Here is a 21,630-nt window from a genome sequence, read left to right as displayed (position 1 = left end):
CCGGCAAGTGGCCAGTGGGCTCCGGGCTCCGGCGGGTGCCACGTAGCGGTGGTGTTTGAGGGGAAAAGCCTGGCTTTTAGTTATGTTCAATGCTCGCCTCCCTGCGTTTCTCTTGTCCCAGAAAGTGCTAGAATCGGGCGGCTGTGTTCAGCGCTGAGCTCCTCTCCAAAGGCACCATCACCCCAAGTGCTGGTATAATTACCCCTTACACGAGTGGTGGTTAAAGCTCAGAAACTTCCTGTACCTGACGTCGAATCCCGAGATTCTTTGACCTAAATCTCTCAGGGTTTTTCTTTCCCCTTTGATTCTAGATGAAAATATTTTTAAAATACTTTTCAAGACGGCTATAAATGGTGTGTTTGTGTGTGGGGTGGTACCAATAGAAATGTATCGAATTAATAAGTTCATTAAGGATTGTTCCCTAAGCCTGTCAAGATTACTGAAAGTTATTTAGAGACCCAAATTACACTGTTAATATGACACTTCCATTTTAAAAAAGTATAAATAAAACTCAGTAAATTGAAAGTCCTGAATATAGAAATGAGTGAAGCAAGAACATATTTCACAAAGCTTTTTTTAAAAAGTTTGTAATTGTTGCCAATATATGAAAATAGAGCTTACTTTGTGTCAGGTAGTTTACATGAATTATCTCCAAACCTCACATCAGGTAGGTTAATTATTTACATTTTGCAAATGAGGAAACTGAGGTCCACAATAACTAAATTACTTTCCTAGTCATCCAGCCAGAGATGGGAACTGTACCTTGATCTGCTTCACCCAGAGCCCATGCTATACCAATGCTCCCATTAGCAGTTTGTTCTAAAGACAATTAAATAGATTTCTAGATGAGACACAAAACACTGACACTTAAAACTGAGGAAAACGAAAGAAAAGCATTTAAAGGTAGTTATGGGAAATTTTAAAAGGGTTCCTTTTAATGGTTGACAGATCCATTAAAATTAAATAAACCTGATAGAATTAAAGTAGAATAAACATTGTAAACTATGCCTAACATATAGGAAACACTCCTGGTTTTAGTGGTTAATTGGCTCTAAAAGCTGATTCTTTATAAAAACACTAGTAAATGCACATACTGAAGGCAAGGTTTTCAAACAAGCACAAAAAATTGGAGATGAGAATGAGGATATAACAATTTTAAAGACTGTGTTTAAGGACTATTTTTTAAAATTACAAGTTATTTGTAAAACAAATTAGAAAATCATAATGAATACAATTCTAAAGTACCAAAACTGGTAATGGTAAAAACGCTTTATGTCATATTAATTTTGGATTTCGTATACTTTTAAAAAAAATCCTCACCTGAGGATATGTTTTTACTGATTTGAGAGGGGAAGGTAGAGGGAGAAAGAGAAACATTGATGGTTTGCTTTGGGATCAAGCCAGCAAACCGGGTATGTGCCATGACCAGGAATAGAATCCGAGACCATTTGGTGCCCAGGACGACACTTCAACTAACATTCAGCATATCTCTTTATTCTTCCTCTTTTACCCTCAATTCTTTTTTTTTTTCCCTAACCTATTCTTATTTTTGAATCATGACCCTTCCCCTAGAATAACCCTGATTGAAAATCACACTTATAAAAAATAAAGGAGAAAATGTCAAAATCTGAGTCAGAAATAGCAAATTAAAATTTGAACACCAACAGGTCTATCCTGCACTCCACAAAAAAATACTAAGTTATGTAACAATCAGAGAATCAGACCAAAGAATGGATCATTACTGTTCCCTGGTGGTGGTGGAAGAAACATGAATTAGCCAGCAACACCAACTAGGAATTAGTATCATTAAGAACTTTAAAGGGTATTTGGTGCCATCTACTGGAAATTAAGCAGTAAATACAAAACAAAGGTTTGGTTTGGTTTTTCTAGAAATTATTTTACACAAAGGTATACAATGACCAGTTAAATAAGAGCTTGAAGGTGCAGATTTTGAAGTACTGAAAATCCTAAAACAAAGTAGAAGTGGTGACCCCTAGCACCTAGAACCTCAGAGGCATTACCTAAGCACTGACTGTTAGGCACAACCCCCAAAATAAAAATAGGAAATTCCAGAATGTTTGAACCTGACTTTTATAATCAGGAATTTAAATAAATTGATGTGTCACAGCATAAATATGGCATGACAATAGTTTATATATCTTAGAGCAGGCATTAAGATCAACTAATAGAATTGGGAAGTAAAAAGGAAATGTTGAAAATGGGAAAGCACAAAGACATAGCTATGTTACCCGTCATATAATCTTTACTGCATCTTTTATTTATTTATTATTATTTTTAAATATATTTATTTATTTCAGAGAGGAAGGAAGAGGGAGAGATAGAAACATCAATGATGAGAGAGTATCATTGATCGGCTGCCTCCTGCACGCCCCCTACTGGGGATCGAGCCCCCAACCCAGGTATGTGCCCTTGGCCGGAATTGAACCTGGGACCCTTCAGTCTGCAGGCCGACGCTCTATCCACTGAGCCAAACTGGCTAGGGCTTTACTGCATCTTTTAGAAAGCTGAAACTCAGTCTCCTGACTTGGAAGGGCTTACATACCCAGGTGGGCATAGGACAGTATGTAAATGCTGAATGAGCAGCAGGTTTATTAAATGCTATGGGAGTTCTGAGAGGTAATTCTTCAGTGAGTACCTCAGAGTGGCAGGGAAAAGACAACTGGTGCATTCCATCTTAAATGTCTAAAAAGTTCCAAATGAAGTAAAACACCTTATTTGTAACCGAGTTTGACACTTCCTAACTACTCTGACAATAAAATAAAAATTTGTAAATAAATTTTTGAGGAACTGATTTTGTTCTATGAAGTGTAAAAATCAGGACTGGAATTTCCTACTTCAATAATATTAATCCCCATCTTTGTGGTTACTTTGGACACCTCAATGCCATGATATCTAATATCATGAGATTAAGTTTTAAAAACCATTAAGAACACTGCTTTGCAAAAATTAGTTATTCCACAAATATATTAAAAACAAATTAATGGCTGACCAAGTGATATAGTACACACAACACTATGTAGCAGCTAAAAAAAAAAAAAAAAAAAAGGATAGAGGTACATAAGCTGGCATAGAAACATTTCCAAGGCAGTATTAAATAATTAGTTGTAAAATGATCCCTACAACATATTATTTGTATTTTAAAAATTCCAAACAATGTATATTCCTCATTTCCACCTCTAACTCTGTTACTTACATGCATGCATAGACAAAGGTCTGGAAAGATACAGTGCAAAGAAAGTGCAATAGGCCTAGCATTGAGGGGTTCTGTGCAAATGGGATTTAGCTTTGTCATAATGTTTTAAAATTTTTACAGGGAAAATTTATTTAGTCCCTATTTATTACTTGGGTAAGTAAAGGTTAACATAAAAATGAAGGGAAGTGGCCAAGTGAAAAAAGGTCACTGAACTCTATCTACAAATTCAACAGCTATTTATCGACTGCTTTGCTCTGTGCCAGGCACTGTGTGGTGCTGGGCCTATAGTGGAAAACAAGACATAGGCCCCATTTCTTCTTGTCTAGTGGAAGAACCACAAAGTAACAAATGAATGCAGAGTGTGTTAGGCAGTGAGAAGCTATAAGGAAAAGGAAAGTTTGCAGAGCATGTGGAAAACTGGACATTGCTGGTGGGAATGTAAGAGAGTGCAGCTGTTTGGAAAACAATTTGACAGTATTTCAAAAACTTAAACAGAATTATTATGTGACCCACTGCCATTCCACCTCTAGTTATACACCCAAGAGAATAAAAAACATTCATACAAAAATTTGTATAAGAATGTTCATAACAGCACTATTCATAATAGCCAAAATGACCATCAACTGATAAATTATAAATAAATATGTGGTGATTGCAAGGTCAGGAAAACCAAGATGGTGGCATAGGTAAACACCTAAACTGCTGCCTCGCACAATTTCAAAACTACAACTAAAAGACAAAACGGACATCACCCAGAACCACAGGAAGGCTGGCTAGGTGGAAATTCTACGACTAGAAGGGAAGAGAAGCACACTGAGACTCACAGGAGCTGCGGAAGGCAGAGGTTCGGAGGTGTGCGTGCAAAGAGGGCTGGCAACTGAGTACGCGGCTGGCTTTCTCAATCGGGAGGGAGACAAAAGCTCCTGACTGCTCTGAACTCCAGTTCCGGGTGAGACTCTGAGGACCCAGACTCATTTGGGGAGAAACTGGACTGTCTGGCAGCAGGTGAAACTCGAGGGCAGCTTTCTCTCAGAAGTGCTTGCAGCGATTACCACAGGACACTGAGACCCAGGGGCCTCTTAGGGCAGGGCTGATGAGAAGCCATTGCTGATTGCTCTGCCCTGAGACTCCGCCCCCATCCAAGCTGAGCACAGAGGCTTTTGCATATGAATTGCCGGGTCCTTTGAATTCTAAACTTATTTAACAAACTGCAGCTGAGTCAGTGAGACCCAGAACATCCAAAAGAAGGCCCAAGGCCCCACAGCAGCTTGCATTGCTTCACAGCTGGGTCTCATCTGGGCACCTCCAAAACCCAAACAAAGAAGAGGAATCTGCAGATCTCTCCTTAGTTCCTGCTGGGTGGCCTCAGGCAAAGGCTAAATTAGCACCCCCTTGGAGATCCAAGAGCCAGTGTACCCAGGGGTCAGAGTAGGACCATCCAGATTACAACTCCTCAGATCCATAAGGGACACACTCAGGGGCAGACTCAGTGAGCACCAAAGCCCCACTGAAGCAAGTCTTGTCTCATAAGGGTGTCTCCAGCACGTAAGTTCTCCCAGCGTAGACACAGCTGATCCTCACAGCCAATTGGCCTGGAGGTCAATTCCTCCCAGTGATACCAACAACAATCAAGGCTTAACTACAACAAGGCTGTACACACAGCCCAAAAACGGGTGCACCAAGGGTGTCCACCTCAGGGAACTGGGAAGGCTGAGCCACTGGGCCCTATAGGACACCTAGCACACAAAGCCACTCTATCAACTCAGGGAAGCAGCCAAAATGTGGAGACAAAGAAACAGGTCACAAATGAAAGAAATGGAGGAAAGCAAACGACTGGATATAGAATTCAAAACCACAGTTATAAGGTTTTTCAAGAATTTTCTAGAAAAGGCCAATAAATTTAGCGAGACCCTCAAGGATATGAAAAAGAACCGACTAGAAATTAAGCATACACTGACTGAAATAAAAAATAATAAACAGAGATCCAACAGCAGACTAGAGGATCACCAAGAATCAAGTCAAAGATCTGAAATACAAAGAAGCAAAAAACACCCAACCAAAAAAGCAAAAAGAAAAAAGAATCCAAAAATATGAAGATAGTGTAAGGAGCCTCTGGGACAACTTCAAGCATACCAACATCAGAATTATGGGGGTGCCAGAAGAAGAGAGAGAGCAAGATACTGAAAACCTATTTGAAGAAATAATGAGTGAAAACTTCCCCCACCTGGTGAAAGAAATAGACTTACAAATCCAGGAAGCACACAGAACCCCAAACAAAAGGAATCCAAAGAGGACCACAGCAAGACACATCATAATTAAAATACCAAGACCAAAGACAAAGAGAGAATCTTAAAAGCAGCAAGAGAAAAACAGTTACCTACAAGGGAGCATCCATACGACTGGCAGCTGATTTCTCAACAGAAACTATGCAGGCCAGACGGGAGTGGTAAGAAATATTCAAAGTGATGAACAGCAAGAACCTACAACCAAGATTACTCTACCCAGCAAAGCTATCATTCAGAATTGAAGGCCAGATAAAGAGCTTCACAAATAAGAAAAAGCTAAAGGAGTTCATCACCGCCAAACCAGTATTATATGAAATGCTGAAAGGTATTCTTTAAGAAGAGAAAGAAGAAGAAAAAGGTAAAGATAAAAATTATGAACAACAAATACTTATCTATCAACAAGTGAATCTAAAAATCAAGTGAATAAAAAATATGATGAACAGAATAAACTGGTGAATGTAATAGAATCAGGGGCATAGAAAGGGAGTGGACTGACAATTCTTAGGGGGAAAAGGGTATGTGGGGTGCGGGAAGAGACTGGACAAAAATCGTACACCTATGGATGAGGAAAGTGGGCGGGGTTAAGGGCAGAGGGTGGGGTGGGAACCAGGTGGAGAGGAGCTATGGAGGGAAAAAAGAGGAACAATTTTTTGTAATAATCTGATTTATTGTAATAATCTGAACAATAAAGATTTGTTAAAATAAATAAAAATAAATAAAAATGTGGTATGTGACAGAACAGAATATTATTCAACCGTAAAAATAAAGGCCCTAGAGGTTGCTCAGTGGTTAGAGTGTCAGCCCTTGGACTAAAGTGTGGCAGGTTGATTCCAGTCAAGGGCACATACCTCGGTTGCAGGTTCAATCCCTGCCTGGGTGCATGCAGAAGGCAACCAATCGATGTGTCTCTCTCACATGGATGTTTCTCTCTGTTTTTCCACCTCCCTCTCACTCTCTCTAAAAATCAAGGCTGGTGTGACTCAGTGGTTGAGCATTAGCCCATGAACCAGGAGGTCACTGGTTCAATTCCTGGTCAGGGCACATGCCTGGGTTGCAGGCTCGATTCCCAGAATGGGCTGTGCAGGAAGCAGCCAATCGATGATGTTTCTCTCTCATCGATGTTTCTATCTCTCTATGCCTCTCCTTTCCTCTCTCTCTAAAAATCATAAAAACATAAAGAAAAAATAAAGTCAATAGAAAAAATATCCTTGATGAGGATTAAAAAAAAATAAAGTATTGATTCATGTTATAGTATAGATGAACCTTGAAAACATCATGCTAAGTGAAACAAGTCAGACACAAAAGACTGAATTATTGTATAATTCCATTCACATGATATATCCATTTATATGAAAACTAGTGGCCCAGTGCATTGATTAACACACATTGAAAAGAAAATACTTACAAGAAATTTTAATATTGCTATTTGCCCTTTCTCTGTAATGGATGCTGGTCACCGTTTATGTCAAACTCCTGGTTGAACTCTTAGTCAAGGGGACAATTTGCATATTAGGCTTTTATTATATAGGATGTCCACATTAGATACATCTTTAAAGACAGAATGTGGTTTCTGGGGTAGGGAGGGAAGGTTGGGGTATATGTAGGGTAGGAGGAACATTCTAGGAGGAACAAGTGGGAAGACACTTAGGTAGATGCACACCTGTTCTGAAGGAACAGCAAGGAGGCCAGCAGCGTGGCTGAGTGCAGTAGGATCAGGGAGAGACTGTGGGATGACAGGGTCCAGACTTCAGGCTTGTGAACCACAGTAAGGCCTAGACTTAATTCTAAATCACAGAAAATTACCAGAGGCAGGAGCAAGGTGATTTGGTACACGTTTTAAAAGGTTCACTTCTGCTGCTGAATGGAAAATAAACTGAGGCAGCAAGAGAAGGAAGGGGAGTTATCAGGAGGCCACCACAGTAGTCCAGGCAAGAGTGATGGCTTAGGTTATATAGGTGGTAAGAAGTGCTCAGTTTCAACACATATCAAATCACTACGAAGTATATGTGAAGTGCCTTATAATTTCATGTCAATTATACTTCAATAAATCTGAAAAAATTAGATTGAAGCCCTGGCTGGTGTGGCAAAGTGGTTGGAGCGTTGGTCCATGAACTGAAGCATTGTGGGTTCAATTCCCAGTGAAGGGAATGTACCTAGGTTGCAGGCTCTATCCCAGGCCCCGGATGGGGCATATTCAGGAGACAACCAATTGACGTGTCTCTCTCAAAACGATGTTTCTCAAGAGCGGGCGCACACTCTCTCTCTCCCTCTATTTCTTCTGCCCTCCCACACTCTGTAAAAATCCTTGGATGAGGACTAAGGGAGAAAAAAAGTGGATTCAAAATATATTCTCAGGTAAGAGTCAAAAGAATTGGCTAATGAATTAGATATGAAGTACAGGAGAAAGAGAGGAGTTCAGAATGACCCTAAGGATTTTGGTCTGAGCAGAGGAGTGAGCGGAGAAGCGAGCCATTTAACGAGATGGGAAAGCCTCAAAGAAGGCTGGGAAGGGAAGTGAGAGTTCAGTTAATTTTAAATTTGAGGTGCTTAGTAATCTAGGTGCATATACAAGCCTGGAATTGAATTCAGTAAAATGGTCAAGCTGGAGCCATGACAGAAGACGTTTGAAGTCACACAAATAGTCTAGGGATTGAGCCCTGAAGCACTCTTAACATTTAGATATGTGAAAATAGAAGGTTTGGCATAATTTATGCCCATTGAGGGGCAGCAGCCTGTTAGAGGAAGATGAGGATGATCCTTCCATCTTTGTTATTCTTACAGAATCAGACAATCTGATGGATAAAAGATCCTTCAAACCAAGACTTCTCTTAGGATCAGACATGTCTTATCTCTGGGTTTTAAAAGATTTCCTCCTTCTCTATTTCTTTGGTGTTAGCTGATGGAGCACATATCTATTGACCTACCAGATATTTTCAGATTTCTTTAAAAAATATATATATATATTCTTACTGATTTCAGAGAAATAAGGAGAGGGTGAGAGAGATAGAAACATAAATTATGAGAGAGGATCATTGATAGGCTGTCACCTGCATGCCCCCCACTAGGGATCGAGCCTGCAACCCAGGCATGTGCTCTAACCAGGAATCGAACTGTGATTTCCTGGTTCATAGGTCTTCTCTCAAACACTGAGCCACACCAGTTGGGCTCAGAAATTTCTTTACAACTATGCTGTCTTGAGGATCTCAAGTCAAATCTCACACCAAACAAAGATAACAACCCAAAGACCTGTAATTTGGTTTGGGTTATATTATTTTATCTCAGAATTTTTAGCTTCCCTATTCAAACAATTGGGTGTGCACATACATGGTCAGACAGTCCTTGTTCTGGATAATTTACAGACACACAAGTTTTGGTGAGTGGGGGTTTAGGAGTCTATTTAGCTCAGCTTGCAAAAAGTCCAAGCAAAATAATCTGACTAAGGCAGTGACACTCATGCAATGGGCACTACAAGTTGTGCAGCTAATGTAGCACATTCAAATATTTAAGGACTGAAGGCAACCTGTAGTATAAACACCAATTATTTCTGCCTTTTTGGTCTGAAAAGCCTCAGCTTTCCCATCTGGGAAACAGAGATAATAATGCCTGCTGTGTTTCATGGGGATTAAATGAACCAAGGTGCTCTCTGCACACTATTATTCAATGCAGTCATTCTACTACTTTTCTATTTATTTATTCATTCCTTATTTTATTTTAAAACCCATATGGTTTTATTAACCAGTATCTCCCCAATAAATTCAATGAGAGAGAGAGAGGGACAGAGAGAGAGGGGGAGAGAGAGGAAGAGAGAGATGAAAAGATAAGACAATCCGGGAGTACTAGCCTCGTTTACTAGTAGGTTACTACTCTTTTCTTTCTGTGGAATGACCTGCCAGGAAAGCTTTTAAAGAACTATAATAGCCGAAACCGGTTTGGCTCAGTGGATAGAGCGTCGGCCTGCGGACTCAAGGGTCCCAGGTTCAATTCCGGTCAGGGGCATGTACCTTGGTTGCGGGCACATCTCCAGTAGGGGGTGTGCAAGAGGCAGCTGATCGATGTTTCTCTCTCATCGATGTTTCTAACTCTCTATCCCTCTCTCTTCCTCTCTGTAAAAAATCAATAAAATATATTAAAAAAAAAAAGAACTATAAAAAATAGTAATAGGTTACAAACAACATTCTGAAATAAACCATACTTGATGATTAAAAAAAAAAAGAGGCAATATTACATGTGCTGATAAGAAATAATCTTAAGATTTACAAGTAAGTGAAAAAAAGGCTTGTTGTGCAGTTTGCTTATATTTGAATATGTATTTGCGTATATCTCTGAAAAGATACACAATTAGCTTATCACTTTATATCCTTTGTGCTATCCAAATTGTGTTCCATGTGTTTGTACTCAAAAACAAAGAACCTAAATTTAAAATCTAACTACGGAGCTCAAATACCAATGAGATGTGAAACAGAATGGGTAATGTTTATTATCTTCAATATAAAAAGAGCTTCCTTCAAGTAAGAAAAAGAAAACTTTCCAAAACACAAATGGAACCAAGATTTAGAATTAGCATTTTACAAAGGAATATATATGGCTAACATGTTTTTAAAATGTTCCTCCTCCCTAGAAATTAAATAGATTAAAAGCAAATACCAATACTTTACTCATCAGATTGGAAACTTTAAATAAATTATTACACCCAATATTAGTACATTTGTATGAAATGGGAATGCTCATACTTTACTGGTCCCAGTCCACTGTTATCTTTCTAGCCATATATATGTATCAAAACCCTTAAAACATGCGAGCGCGCACGTGCGCGCGCGCGCGCGCGCGCGCGCGCACACACACACACACACACACACACACACACACCTTTAAAAACCGAACCTGAGGAAATAATGCAACAAGTTCAAAAGGATATATGTGACAGGGATACTACTCACAGCAAATCATGGGAGGGAAGTCAATGTTCACCAAGTAAATGATTAGTTAATAAAAATTATGGTACAGCCAAGTACCTCCTAAAAGCTAAGTTTCCAAAGAATATGTAAGAATATTAAAAAGATATTCACAGCACATGGGCGAAAAAGAATTCGCAAAAGAGAACTGCATTCTGATCTCATAGTTGGGAGTAGAAAATATACACCCATAGGATCCTGGAGAGATATACACCAAAATATTAACATTGTTTCTGGGGGTAGGTTACAGGGGATTTTGGCTTTTCTTTTACTGTTTGGTTTTCCCAAGGTTTTTTTTGTTTTTCTTTTTTTTTAAAATAATAAGCATGTATTGCTTTTAAAAATGGGGGGAAAGTAGTAAGTGGTACTGAGGAAAAAAACCCTCAGAAGATACAAAAATTCAGTTATACTTTTTCATTCTTTTAATTTTTTAACTACTAAGAATCATATCTAAATCTATGCATGAAAAAATAAAATGTACAGGGAGATATTTTATACATTAATAAAATATTTAGCAAATACAGAGAGGTAGAAATAATTGCTTTATTTGAGACACTTACATCCAAATTACTTTTATGTGTTTTAAAAAATCCTAACGAGCATCCAAGAAGAAAACATATACAGCTTCCACAGGAATAAGACAAAAAATGGGGTTGATGATTGCCCCAAATGATACTTCCTAAAAGAAAAAAATGTAATATTTAACATTTCTTCTTTTGAGGCAGGGTATGTGAACTGCACACATCAAAGATAAAATTTTCTTACTTTACAAGGAGGAAGGGCTGTGATCCTGGCCTGTTTTGATGCATATGAAATACAAAATACAAAATCCACTCTTCTGATCATGATGAGGGGGGGAAAAATCATTCTTCAACATTTCAATTCTCACGCAATGAAATCCAAAGGTCTGTTGAATCCACCTTTGCGATTCATGTACTGCCTATGACAAGAAGAAAAAATTCAATGTTCATTAAAAAAAAAATTCTGGACTCCTCTTGCAAAAAAATATTCATGGTCCTGGTCAGGTTGCTTAGTTGTTTAGAGCATCGTCCCAATATACCAAGGTTGCAAGTTCTATCCCCAATCAGGGCATATACAAGAATCAATTAATCAAGGAATAAGTGCAACAACAAATTGATGTTTCTTTCTCTTTTTCCCCTTTCCTCTCTCTCTTTATAAAAAATCACATGCTTCAGAGATTGCACCTATAAATAACCTTTAAGATGTCAAATATAGAATAAGAAGTATTCAAGATTATTTAATGTACAGTAAGAAAAGATTACTTCACCTTCAAAATAAGCAACAGCATTATAGATTTCTGTGAAATCCAAATAGAAGTATGGAAATCTACTTTCAAAATAATTTGAGAAGATCCCACAGACTTAAAAAAATCAATTTATTTATTTTAGGTAACACCAAACACCTAGTTAAAGGATATAGAGCAGAGTTCAAAACAGGTACTGGTTTTCTCTATAACACCTTATTTGAAGCTAACTTTACAAAGGAATGTCAATGATGATTCTGGTTCCTTAACTCACCAGCATTCTCAAATCACATTATTCATATTCTAAATTAATTGGAATATTAGTCTTTTATCAGTGATAAAGGTAGAGAGAAAAGCAATGTTTGAAGATGTCTTCTTGACTTTTCAACTCATTAGGTATTCAGTAAGATTTCAAGTATAAATTGTCCCGTGCTATTAATAAAATGTGTGTACTTAAAAAAAAAAAATGTGTGTACTTAATATATTTACAGTTGAAATCCTTACATAACCAATCCAAGTGAGTAATTCAGGAGTGATCTATTTTTTAAATCTATAATTATAATGAAATTAAAGTCAAAAGACTTAAAAAAATGTTCTGAAGAACTATTTATACAGTTGTAAAATATTTAAGTCAACTACCATTCTCTATAATAATTAGTTCACATGTAAATCAGAAATTCACACACCAGAATATAAGTAAGGAAGATTAAAACAAGGGGCTGTATGGAAGATTGCTACATTTCCTACAAATAATTATCCTATAATAAATTCTTTCCCAAGCACATAGTTTATATCATTGGTTTAAACATAATAATGGGGGTAATGCATACCTGTACTTCCTCTTCTGAGACACATTTATGGCATAGGCATTTACAGAACCATCCAACTTTTTTCCCTGGAGAAAAGCAATATACAAATTATAAAAACAGGAAGGATACATTAAATGCCTTGATCAAAAGAATTGCATCCTATAGACAGACTTACATGGCAAGATCCATCTAAGAATGAGGTAGGCTAATGAGAAAAAGAATTTTCAGATCCTGATGACATCTCATGAGCTCCCAAGTATTACACTTCTGTTCACCTTTTTATAGTCACACATAAGCAAATAATACAATATTCAAATCAAGAAACATTCCTGGTTTATGTATTACGGGCAAGGCAGGAAGGGAAATAGTGTAGCAGATCCTAACCTCTTTTGGTCAAAGAATTCTTTGAAACCATATATAAGTTAAGGGTATTTTCTCTAGAAAAATTCACATTTTCAAATTATGGCTGGATCAGTCACTATTCATCTAAATCCCATTTCTTACACAGGCCTTGCAATTTGGGTTTTAAAATCAGAAATCAGAATACAGAATAACATATGCTAATGTTGAGTGTCACTTGTACCTTGGCCTTTTCTCATGTGGCATCTACCCTCTTTTTCATTAATTCCTTTATGGGTCTTTTGATTCAGCCAAGTTAACTCACCACTTGCTGTTCCTCATGCCTGAATTACCATCCCAACTCCCATTCAATCTTCAACTATGTGGAGCTTATACATTGTTCAAGGCTCAATTCAAATGATCCAGGAGCACCGATACCCTCCATGTTCCAACCTGCATTATCATGATGTATACACTTGATGTCATTTCCCCTATGAGACTGCAAGTTTCTTGAGGGAGGGATATGCCTGTAAGTCACCTTTGCATACTCACACCCTAGGCCACTGCACTTCCAGGTGCTCAGAAAATAATTGTTAGATGTATGAACACCATCAGTTAGCACTCACTTGCGCGCTCTCGCGCTCTCTCTCTCTCTCTCTCTCTCTCACACACACACATGACCCTCAATCCCCACTTTTCCTCATTATTACTCATGGGAGTGTGCCCTATCTTGTCTGTGTTAGGGCAAAAAAAGGATTCTTACTCACTGGCCTAAAGGCATATACAAATGAGGTACATATTTAAAGTGGAGCTAAAATAAATATATTTGATCTTATTTTTCCTATTTTCACTACATTTTGGGGAAGGGAAGAATAATGGGTAAAATTACTTGAGGTGCAGGATTTTGATCTCCCAAGAACAGGAGGTAGGAATGACTTGCACACACTGGCTTGGAAAAAAGAAAATAATGCTAACCTTTTTACTAAGTTCAATTCCTAAAGGCTTAATGATTTTTGAAAATTATTTGCAGAGTTATATATTAATAGCCCTATTTTCATTTACATGCTGGAATAGAAAATTATCCATTAATAAATATAACCAAACTTTGAATTTTTCCAAAATGTTAAAATGGAAGGGCTACATTGGCATATGAAAAGGTCTCATAGATCAATATGATATCACAATAAGCACATTACTGAACAGCACAAGTGAGCTATAACTGAAGCTAACTGCATACAAACTAAAATAACACTCTTGTAGATGTCATTAAAAAACAACTGATATTACTTCTTCTGGTGGTACTCCATAATTTTCATGGGACTTATATTCACCTAATTTTTCCTTTAGAAACAAGCATCTTCAGCAGACTATATTTAAAATCTAAGTGAGACTTCATCTTCACATATGATTCTCATGAATTTCAAAGAATACTGGGGATAACCCTCTAGCCCCCAATAAAGAAAATAATTCTGATAAGTTCCCTCTATATTCTTCTAAAAACAATAAAAATATAGTTGCTTTACTTTGAAGATATTTTTATTCACCCTACATATATATTAATCATTTTAGTTATAAAAATACTTTGGAAAACAATATTAAAGGAAAATAAACTGATAAACTGCATTAAATTCCAAAATGGGGTTCACAAAACCATTTGTGAGAATAAAAGCTCATTCTTAATTTTTTCACTTCAAAACAGTACTCCTCTTAGTTTATACATTGTCATCCTAAAAGAGTATGTGGGAGGAAAAAGAATATTTAGCCCCACACAATCACATCAATTAGAAACTTTAAAGCATCTGAAATTATCCCACTCCTTTCACAACTCAATGGAATACAAGATGAGGGGAAATGGATTTTCTCAAAAAAATCTCAAATTCCATTTACAAAACTAAAAAGACTTAAAATTCTAGAAAATGATGTGTGGGGAGGGGTGTGGGATGGGAATGGGGGGACGAGGACAAATATGTGATACCTTAATCAATAAAGAAATTAAAAAAAAAATTCTAGAAAATGAAGTTCTTAAAAAACATTCTCTTTCCACAAACTCTTTCTCTGTATATCCTTACTAGTTCCCTCCATCCCCCTTCTCCCGTCCATTCCCCTCCAACTCCCTTTCCCCTTTCTTTACCTCTGTCTGCCTACCTCTTCCTACTCTCTCCCCTCTCCCTACCTATAACCTGACTTTACCTCCATCTCCACAATCCCTCCATTTTTCCTTCCCCTTCCCCTTATTTTTTCCAGTATGATGGTTACACATACTGGAAAGAATCTCCAAACCACCCCTCTCTGAGCTATGAGATATGTGTGCAGCTACCCAATGTCATCTTTATCCAGCAGCTGAATTTTCTTCTTCTGTTTCACAGCACTTCCTCTTCCCATAATCCTTTCTTGGTTAACCCTACCACCCAGTCTTTCAGCCTGTCACCTCAATCATCACTGACTGATCACTCCCACTACCACCTGAATGGTTCTCAATATTCCAGATCCTCTCAGTTCATGTCTTCATCATCTTTCACTTGCATGACTCAGCAGTTCTCCCTGCCTCCAATCTTCAGGTGTACCAGTTAATAATGCGGATTTTGTAATCAAAGAAAACACAGTAATTTCAAGAGAAACATCAAAAGTGCTTATTCAAAGTAATGTCCATTGCTAGCTACACATTTCCCCCATCTTTCAGGTAATTTGTGGATACCGTCCCAATAGAACTTTTCTTGTTTTGAGGCAAACCATTCAGAGACCCAATTTTCCACTTCTTTGTACGTTTTGAAGTGCTGCTCAGAAAGTGCATGTGCCATCGATCGGAACAAGTGGTAATCTGAAGGAGCAAGGTCTGGTGAATACGGCGGGGATGGGGGGAGGTTAATACTTCCCAGGCAATATCTTTTAACGTGTCTTTAACTGGTTTTGAAGTGTGTGATGGTGTGTCATCATGAAATAAAATTACTTTGCCATATCTTCTGGCCCATTCTGGCCGTTTTACTATCAAAACATGGTTCAAATTGATTATTTGTTGTCGGTAGCGATCAGTATTAACGGTTTCACCTGGTTTTAGAAGCTCATAATATACCACACCTTCCTGATCCCACCAAACGCAGAGCATTGTCTTCTTTCCGAAACGATTTGGCCTTGCAGTCGACGTTGATGGTTGACCTGGATCAATCCATGATTTTGTGCATTTGGGATTCTCAGAATAAATCCACTTTTCATTGCCAGTCACACTTCGATGCAAAAAAGACTTTCTTTTGTGACGTTGAAGCAACATTTCACTGATGACTTTTCGGTTTTCCATTTGTCTTTCGTTCAGTTGATGTGTCATCCATTTTCTTTCCTTTAAAATCTTTCCTATTGCTTGTAAACAATCGGAAATTGTTTGCTGAGCAACATTTAATCTTTCTGCAAGTTGTTTTTGAATTTGACATGCATCTTCATCCACTAATGCTTGTAATTGTTGGTCTTCAAACTTTTTTGGTTGACCTGGATGTTGTCTTTCACATAGAAATCATCACTTTTAAAGCATTTAAACCAGCATTCACAAATATCTTGAGATGGAGCATGTTCACCATAAGTTTCCCAAAGTACACAATAACTTTCAGCAGCACTTTTCTTCAAAATAATGAATTAAAACTTCCCGCAAATGCTCTTTTTTTGGCACAAAATTCAACATTTTTAAGCGTAAAAATATCTATGATGTTAACACCTTCAGAAAATTGAACATGTGAAGTTTTGAAGCGTGTTAATACAAAACAGCATACATATAAAATTGAATACATATCAACATATGTGTAACTCCATCTATTGAAAAAATATCTGCATTATTAATCGGTACGTCTAGTAAATGCATCCCATCTGTGCTCCAAGGCTGCCCTAGGTCATCTGTCTAAAACACATATAAATCCTATCACTCATTTTCTTAAAAATCTTTGCTTTCTCTCACCACCTAAAGAATCATCTCTTGGGAGGATAGGAGGGAGGGGGGATGAAAGGGAAAATTGGAGATACCTGTAATACTATCAATAATAAAAAATATATTAAAAAAAAAAAAGAACCAACTCTAAATTCCTCAGCATGGCAAAGGGCAGCAAAAGTCCGTTATGATTTGCTTCCTACCTCTATTTCCAGCCTCAGTGTAGTCACTGGCCCATCAGCATCTTTTTAACAGTCACTGAATTTGAAATTCCCATAATACACTATGCTACTTCCTGTCTACATGGCATTTTCATGAACTCCTCCTTCTACTTAAATTGATCTTCCTCTTCTTTGTACTGGCCCTTTAAGATCTAACTGGACATCATCCCAGGCGAATACTCCCTGGATTCCAAAGGCACCTCATTGCTTCCTTCTCTGTACTCTCAAACCCCTTCACACAGCCAGTTATTATCTTTTAACTGAATAAACTTGTATCAATGGAAGCAATTACATTGTCAACAGTAAAAAAATATGAAAAAAATGGGACAGTCATAATGGATTAATTCAAATCAAACTGCTTAACTGGCTTCAAGTTTTACTTACTTTTGTTGAGTCAAAGGAGGCAAATCCCATTATCTTCATCATTTCTATTTCTTCTTCTGTTTTGCCCTCTAAGTCTTCCTCTGCAAAAATAAGTGAAAATTTTTAAAAACTCTATTATTTTATATATATTAAAGCAAAGGTGGCACTAGATTAACAGTCACTCCACCTTACCAGCAAAAAACATACAAAACAATCAGCTAAAGAGTTAAGTCTAGCCCAGCTGGTGTGGCTTAGTGGTTGAGCGTCAACTATGAACTAGGACAGTGGTCGGCAAACTCATTAGTCAACAGAGCCAAATATCAACAGTACAATTGAAATTTCTTTTGAGAGCCAAATTTTTTAAACTTAAACTTCTAATGCCACTTCTTCAAAATAGACTCTCCCAGGCCGTGGTATTTTGTGGAAGAGCCACACTCAAGGGGCCAAAGAGCCGCATGTGGCTCTCGAGCCACAGTTTGCCTACCACGGGCCTTCCTAGGGGCATGTGCCCTGACCGGGAATCAAACACATGGTTTGATTCCCGGTCAGGGCACATGCCCCGGTTTTGGGCTCAATCCCCATTGGGGGTGTGCAGGACGCAGCTGATCAATGCTTTTTCATCATTGATGTGTCTTTCTCTCCCTCTCCCATCTTCTCTGAAATAAATTGTTACATATATATATATATATATATATATATATATGTATATATATATATACACATACACACACACACACACACACACACACACACATATACACACACACAAAAGACTTAAGTCTAATGAAAAAAATTCCTCTTCAATTTGTAATGTAACTTTTTAAAAAAAATTCTTTATTATTTAAAGTATCACGTAAGTCTCCTTTTCCCCCCAGTATCCTCTCCCCGGCCACCCCAACCCCCAGCACATGCCCTCATCTCCCTACTGTCTGTGTCCACTGGTTATGCTCACATGTATGCATATAAGTCCTTTGGTTGATCTCTTACCCCTTTACCCCCCGCCTTCCCTCATAGGTTGGACAGTCTGTTTGATGGTTCTATGACTCTGGTTTTAATTTTGTTCATCAGTTTATGTTGTTCATTATATTCCACAAATGAGTGAGATCATGTGATATTTATCTTTCTCTGACTGGCTTATTTCACTTAGCATAATGCTCTCCAGTTCCATCCATGATGTTGCAAATGGTAAGAATTCCTTCTTTTTTACAGCAGCGTGGTATTCCGTTGTGTAGATGTACCACTGATTTCTAATCCACTCATCTGCTGATGGGCACTTAGGCTGTTTCCAAATCTTAGCTATGGTGAACTGTGCAAGCAAAATGTAACTTGAGGTGCAAGGAAGGAATGTGCTTGTCACCTTCCAACAGAAGAAACTGCTTAAAAGGACATGTTGAAGCCTTTAGGCAGGACCACCTTTAATATCAGACATGACACTTGTTTTGAAGGTGCTTCCAAAATAAAAGATGCTCACATTTTTAATTGTCCTTCCAATATCAAGAGCACCAAGAGAACCAGGAACTCACTAAGGTACAATTAAAACAAAATCTCAATCCATACGCAATGAATATTGTAAACAACTTAATATATCTTAATGGTCAAAAATTATACTTTTATAATGTTACCATGCCTGAAGTTATCTAAACAAGGCTGCACTCTTCCTACAGTTATTTAACTAATAACATTACCAGTTATCTGACGTTCTTTGCTCTTTGTTTCTTTCTTTTCCTCATCTCTTCTTTCTTTCAGTCGAGAAGGAGAAGGAGATGTGGATCTATGTCGTCTTGGGGATCTAATATATAATAAGTAAACATGTCAGAAACAGACATACCTGGCCACTGTGTCAATCAGCACAGACATGCATGAGTGCCTGAAAGGTAAAGGCTGAACAAAAGCCAGGCTGCAGAGAACCACGAGCCCATTTCCTATAGAAGAGTAAGTTAGAAGGTTCTGCCTAGCCCAATTGTTAACAAAAAACAAACAAACAAAAATACAGTCTTGCTCAGTATAGCTAGGGCTAAAAAATGATCTGCAAGGCAGAAAAATGTAACTAAACAGTTTCTAACAATTGCACATAAACACACAAAAAGTTGACTTAAACAGCAATAGATGCTTAATAGGAAATCACGAGTCCATTCTAAGGTACTTCCAAGATCTCACATTTTTTATTGTATACTTGAATAAATCTTTATCACCAAAAAGTCAATAAAAACAAAACAAACACTTATTTCTTATTCTTGCCAAGCATCATGTTAAGTGCTTTTCTGGTATTATTTCTCATTTACTCCTAAATGCAACTCTAGGAGTAGAGACTTATTAACCCCATTCACCCATGGAAATGTTAGGTTTAGAATAAGATGGGCTAAAGTCTCCCATTTCTTGGCATTGTAAATCAAGCATGTCAAACTTTTTTGTTAACGATTACTCATTTATTTCAGCCCTTTGTATTCAGCATATCTCTATCAAAATAAACCTACATTTCTATTAAAATTGAAGCTTTTGTTTTTTTGCACGCACCCCATAAACTTAAACCTTGTTTATTTGGCCCGTGTTAGCCTTTGAGTTTGACATGCTTGTTGTAAATGGCCTTATAAGTGATAAAAATAAAGTAAAGGGCAACAACTAGTTTCTTTGGGACTTGTGGTAAAACCTCTGCTTATGATCCCCACTTACCTGGAGCGTCTTCTGTGCGGGGATCGAGAGCGGCTCCGTCTCCGATCTCTCTCCCTGGACCGAGACCTTTCCCGGCGCCTGCGTTCTCTCTCTCGCGAAGTGGACCGGGACCGCCTACGTTCTAACACAAGGAACAAAATTGCAAAGCCAAAAATTATCTCAAATATTTAGAGCTGGATTGTCTAATAGGAATATAATGCAAGCCATTTCTAGTAGTCACATTAAAAAAATAAAAAGCAGGTGAAATAAATTTTAACAGAATATTATTTGACTAAATATATATACTTCCAAACTATTATCATTTCAAAAAGTACTCAATATAAAAAAGTATTGAGATTATGTTACTTTTTCCGTACTAAATCAAGGCAGCCCGGTGTATCTACAATTAAACAGCACGTCTTAATCCTGACTGGGCACATCTTTATTCTGACTGGGATCCTCAATAGCCATATGTGGATCCCGGCCTCATTTAACTTTTAAGAAAATCACCTCTTGACAAGTAGAAGGTGGTAAAAACCAATCAGGGGCAGAACCGAGGATCTAAGTCAGAGTACACAGCACTGCCTCACTTACGGGGGTGGGGATCAGGAGACCTTAGGAGGTGAGCTCCCAGGACACAAGATTCCCTATTATAATAAACTGGAGAAACTACATGGAGCATTTAAGACACAGGCAGTATAACATGCTGAGTGTTATGGAATGTGCCATTAATTCTCCCATCAGTTTTTAAAGCTAGGTAATATTACCCCCAATGTCTAATTATGGGAATTCGGACTCAAAGGTTGGATGACTTACACACGGTCACCCAGAAATTAAGTGAAAAAATCGTGGTCTGATTCTAAATTACCAGGTACAAGAATTACAAAAGTTACTATTGGAGGCTGATAATGAGCGAAACGCCAATTTAGAAGGAGAAAAAAACCTACTTTGGAACCGAAGGGCGGAGTTCTTCGTTCCCCCATCCACACAGACACCCCGCTTGTCTCCTTCTCAGGAGTAAAGAGCCTGCCTTTCGGCTGCCCTCGCATAGAAAATAAGGGGGGATAGGAAGCGCCTCTAACCGAGCCCCAGACCCTCCAAACTGCTTCTAAACTCACCCCTCCGCGGAGATCGGGAGCGGCTACGACCCATTTGGAGCGCTCCTCTACCTCACACCGCCTCGGAAACGACTGTGCAACAACTTCCGTGAGGACCGGAAGTGTGCTTTCACTGCCGACTGGAAAACGTTGAAACCACTCACAAGGGTTCCGCGTCTAGCGAAGTGCGGCTGCGCAAAGCCAGCCCAGACTCCAGGGGCCCACCGGAGCGGGAAATGCCGATGAGGACCAAGTTGTTACTTCCGCTCCTTCAGCTCCATTTTCGCCGAGGCTTTTGTTTCACGGTGGGCATTAAGGTGTGCTAGTTGATGTTATATAAATCTGGAAAAACCCCCATACCCACCATCCAAACACAGTTTTCATTCCCCCAAGACAACCACTTATCTTGGCAGTTCTTGTTAAATGAACAAGATTTTTCCTATCAAATCAATTCTAAACTGCATTCACAAGCAGTTTTTAAGTCCACACCGGGAAGCACCAGGGTGGGTCAGGAGGCAGAAGCGAGGGGA

At 38.2% G+C, this 21,630-nt stretch overlaps 1 protein-coding gene across 2 annotated transcripts; it reads right to left on the bottom strand.

Moving 5' to 3' along the window:
• Positions 1–10,980: 10,980 nt before the first annotated feature.
• On the bottom strand, positions 10,981–21,236 carry LOC307112267 (uncharacterized protein). 2 transcript variants are annotated; one of them, XR_013814686.1, is made up of 7 exons: positions 21,122–21,236; positions 20,025–20,145; positions 19,040–19,143; positions 17,376–17,455; positions 12,546–12,610; positions 11,217–11,391; positions 10,981–11,130 (listed from the first exon to the last, which is right to left on the bottom strand). XR_013814686.1 is itself a non-coding variant. In XM_079792776.1 (6 exons), the coding sequence occupies exons 1-6, from the start codon at positions 21,153–21,155 to the stop codon at positions 11,337–11,339; spliced, it is 459 nt and encodes a 152-aa protein (XP_079648902.1). In that variant the 5' UTR covers positions 21,156–21,236; the 3' UTR covers positions 10,981–11,336. The 2 variants fall into 2 exon arrangements, 1 of the variants encoding a protein (XP_079648902.1); XM_079792776.1 differs by having other exon boundaries at positions 10,981–11,391.
• Positions 21,237–21,630: the final 394 nt, after the last annotated feature.

Source organism: Cnephaeus nilssonii (genome assembly GCF_951640355.1).
Source record: "Cnephaeus nilssonii genome assembly, chromosome: 15".
Lineage (NCBI taxonomy): Eukaryota > Metazoa > Chordata > Mammalia > Chiroptera > Vespertilionidae > Cnephaeus > Cnephaeus nilssonii.
This window is presented reverse-complemented; position numbering and strand designations above follow the sequence as displayed.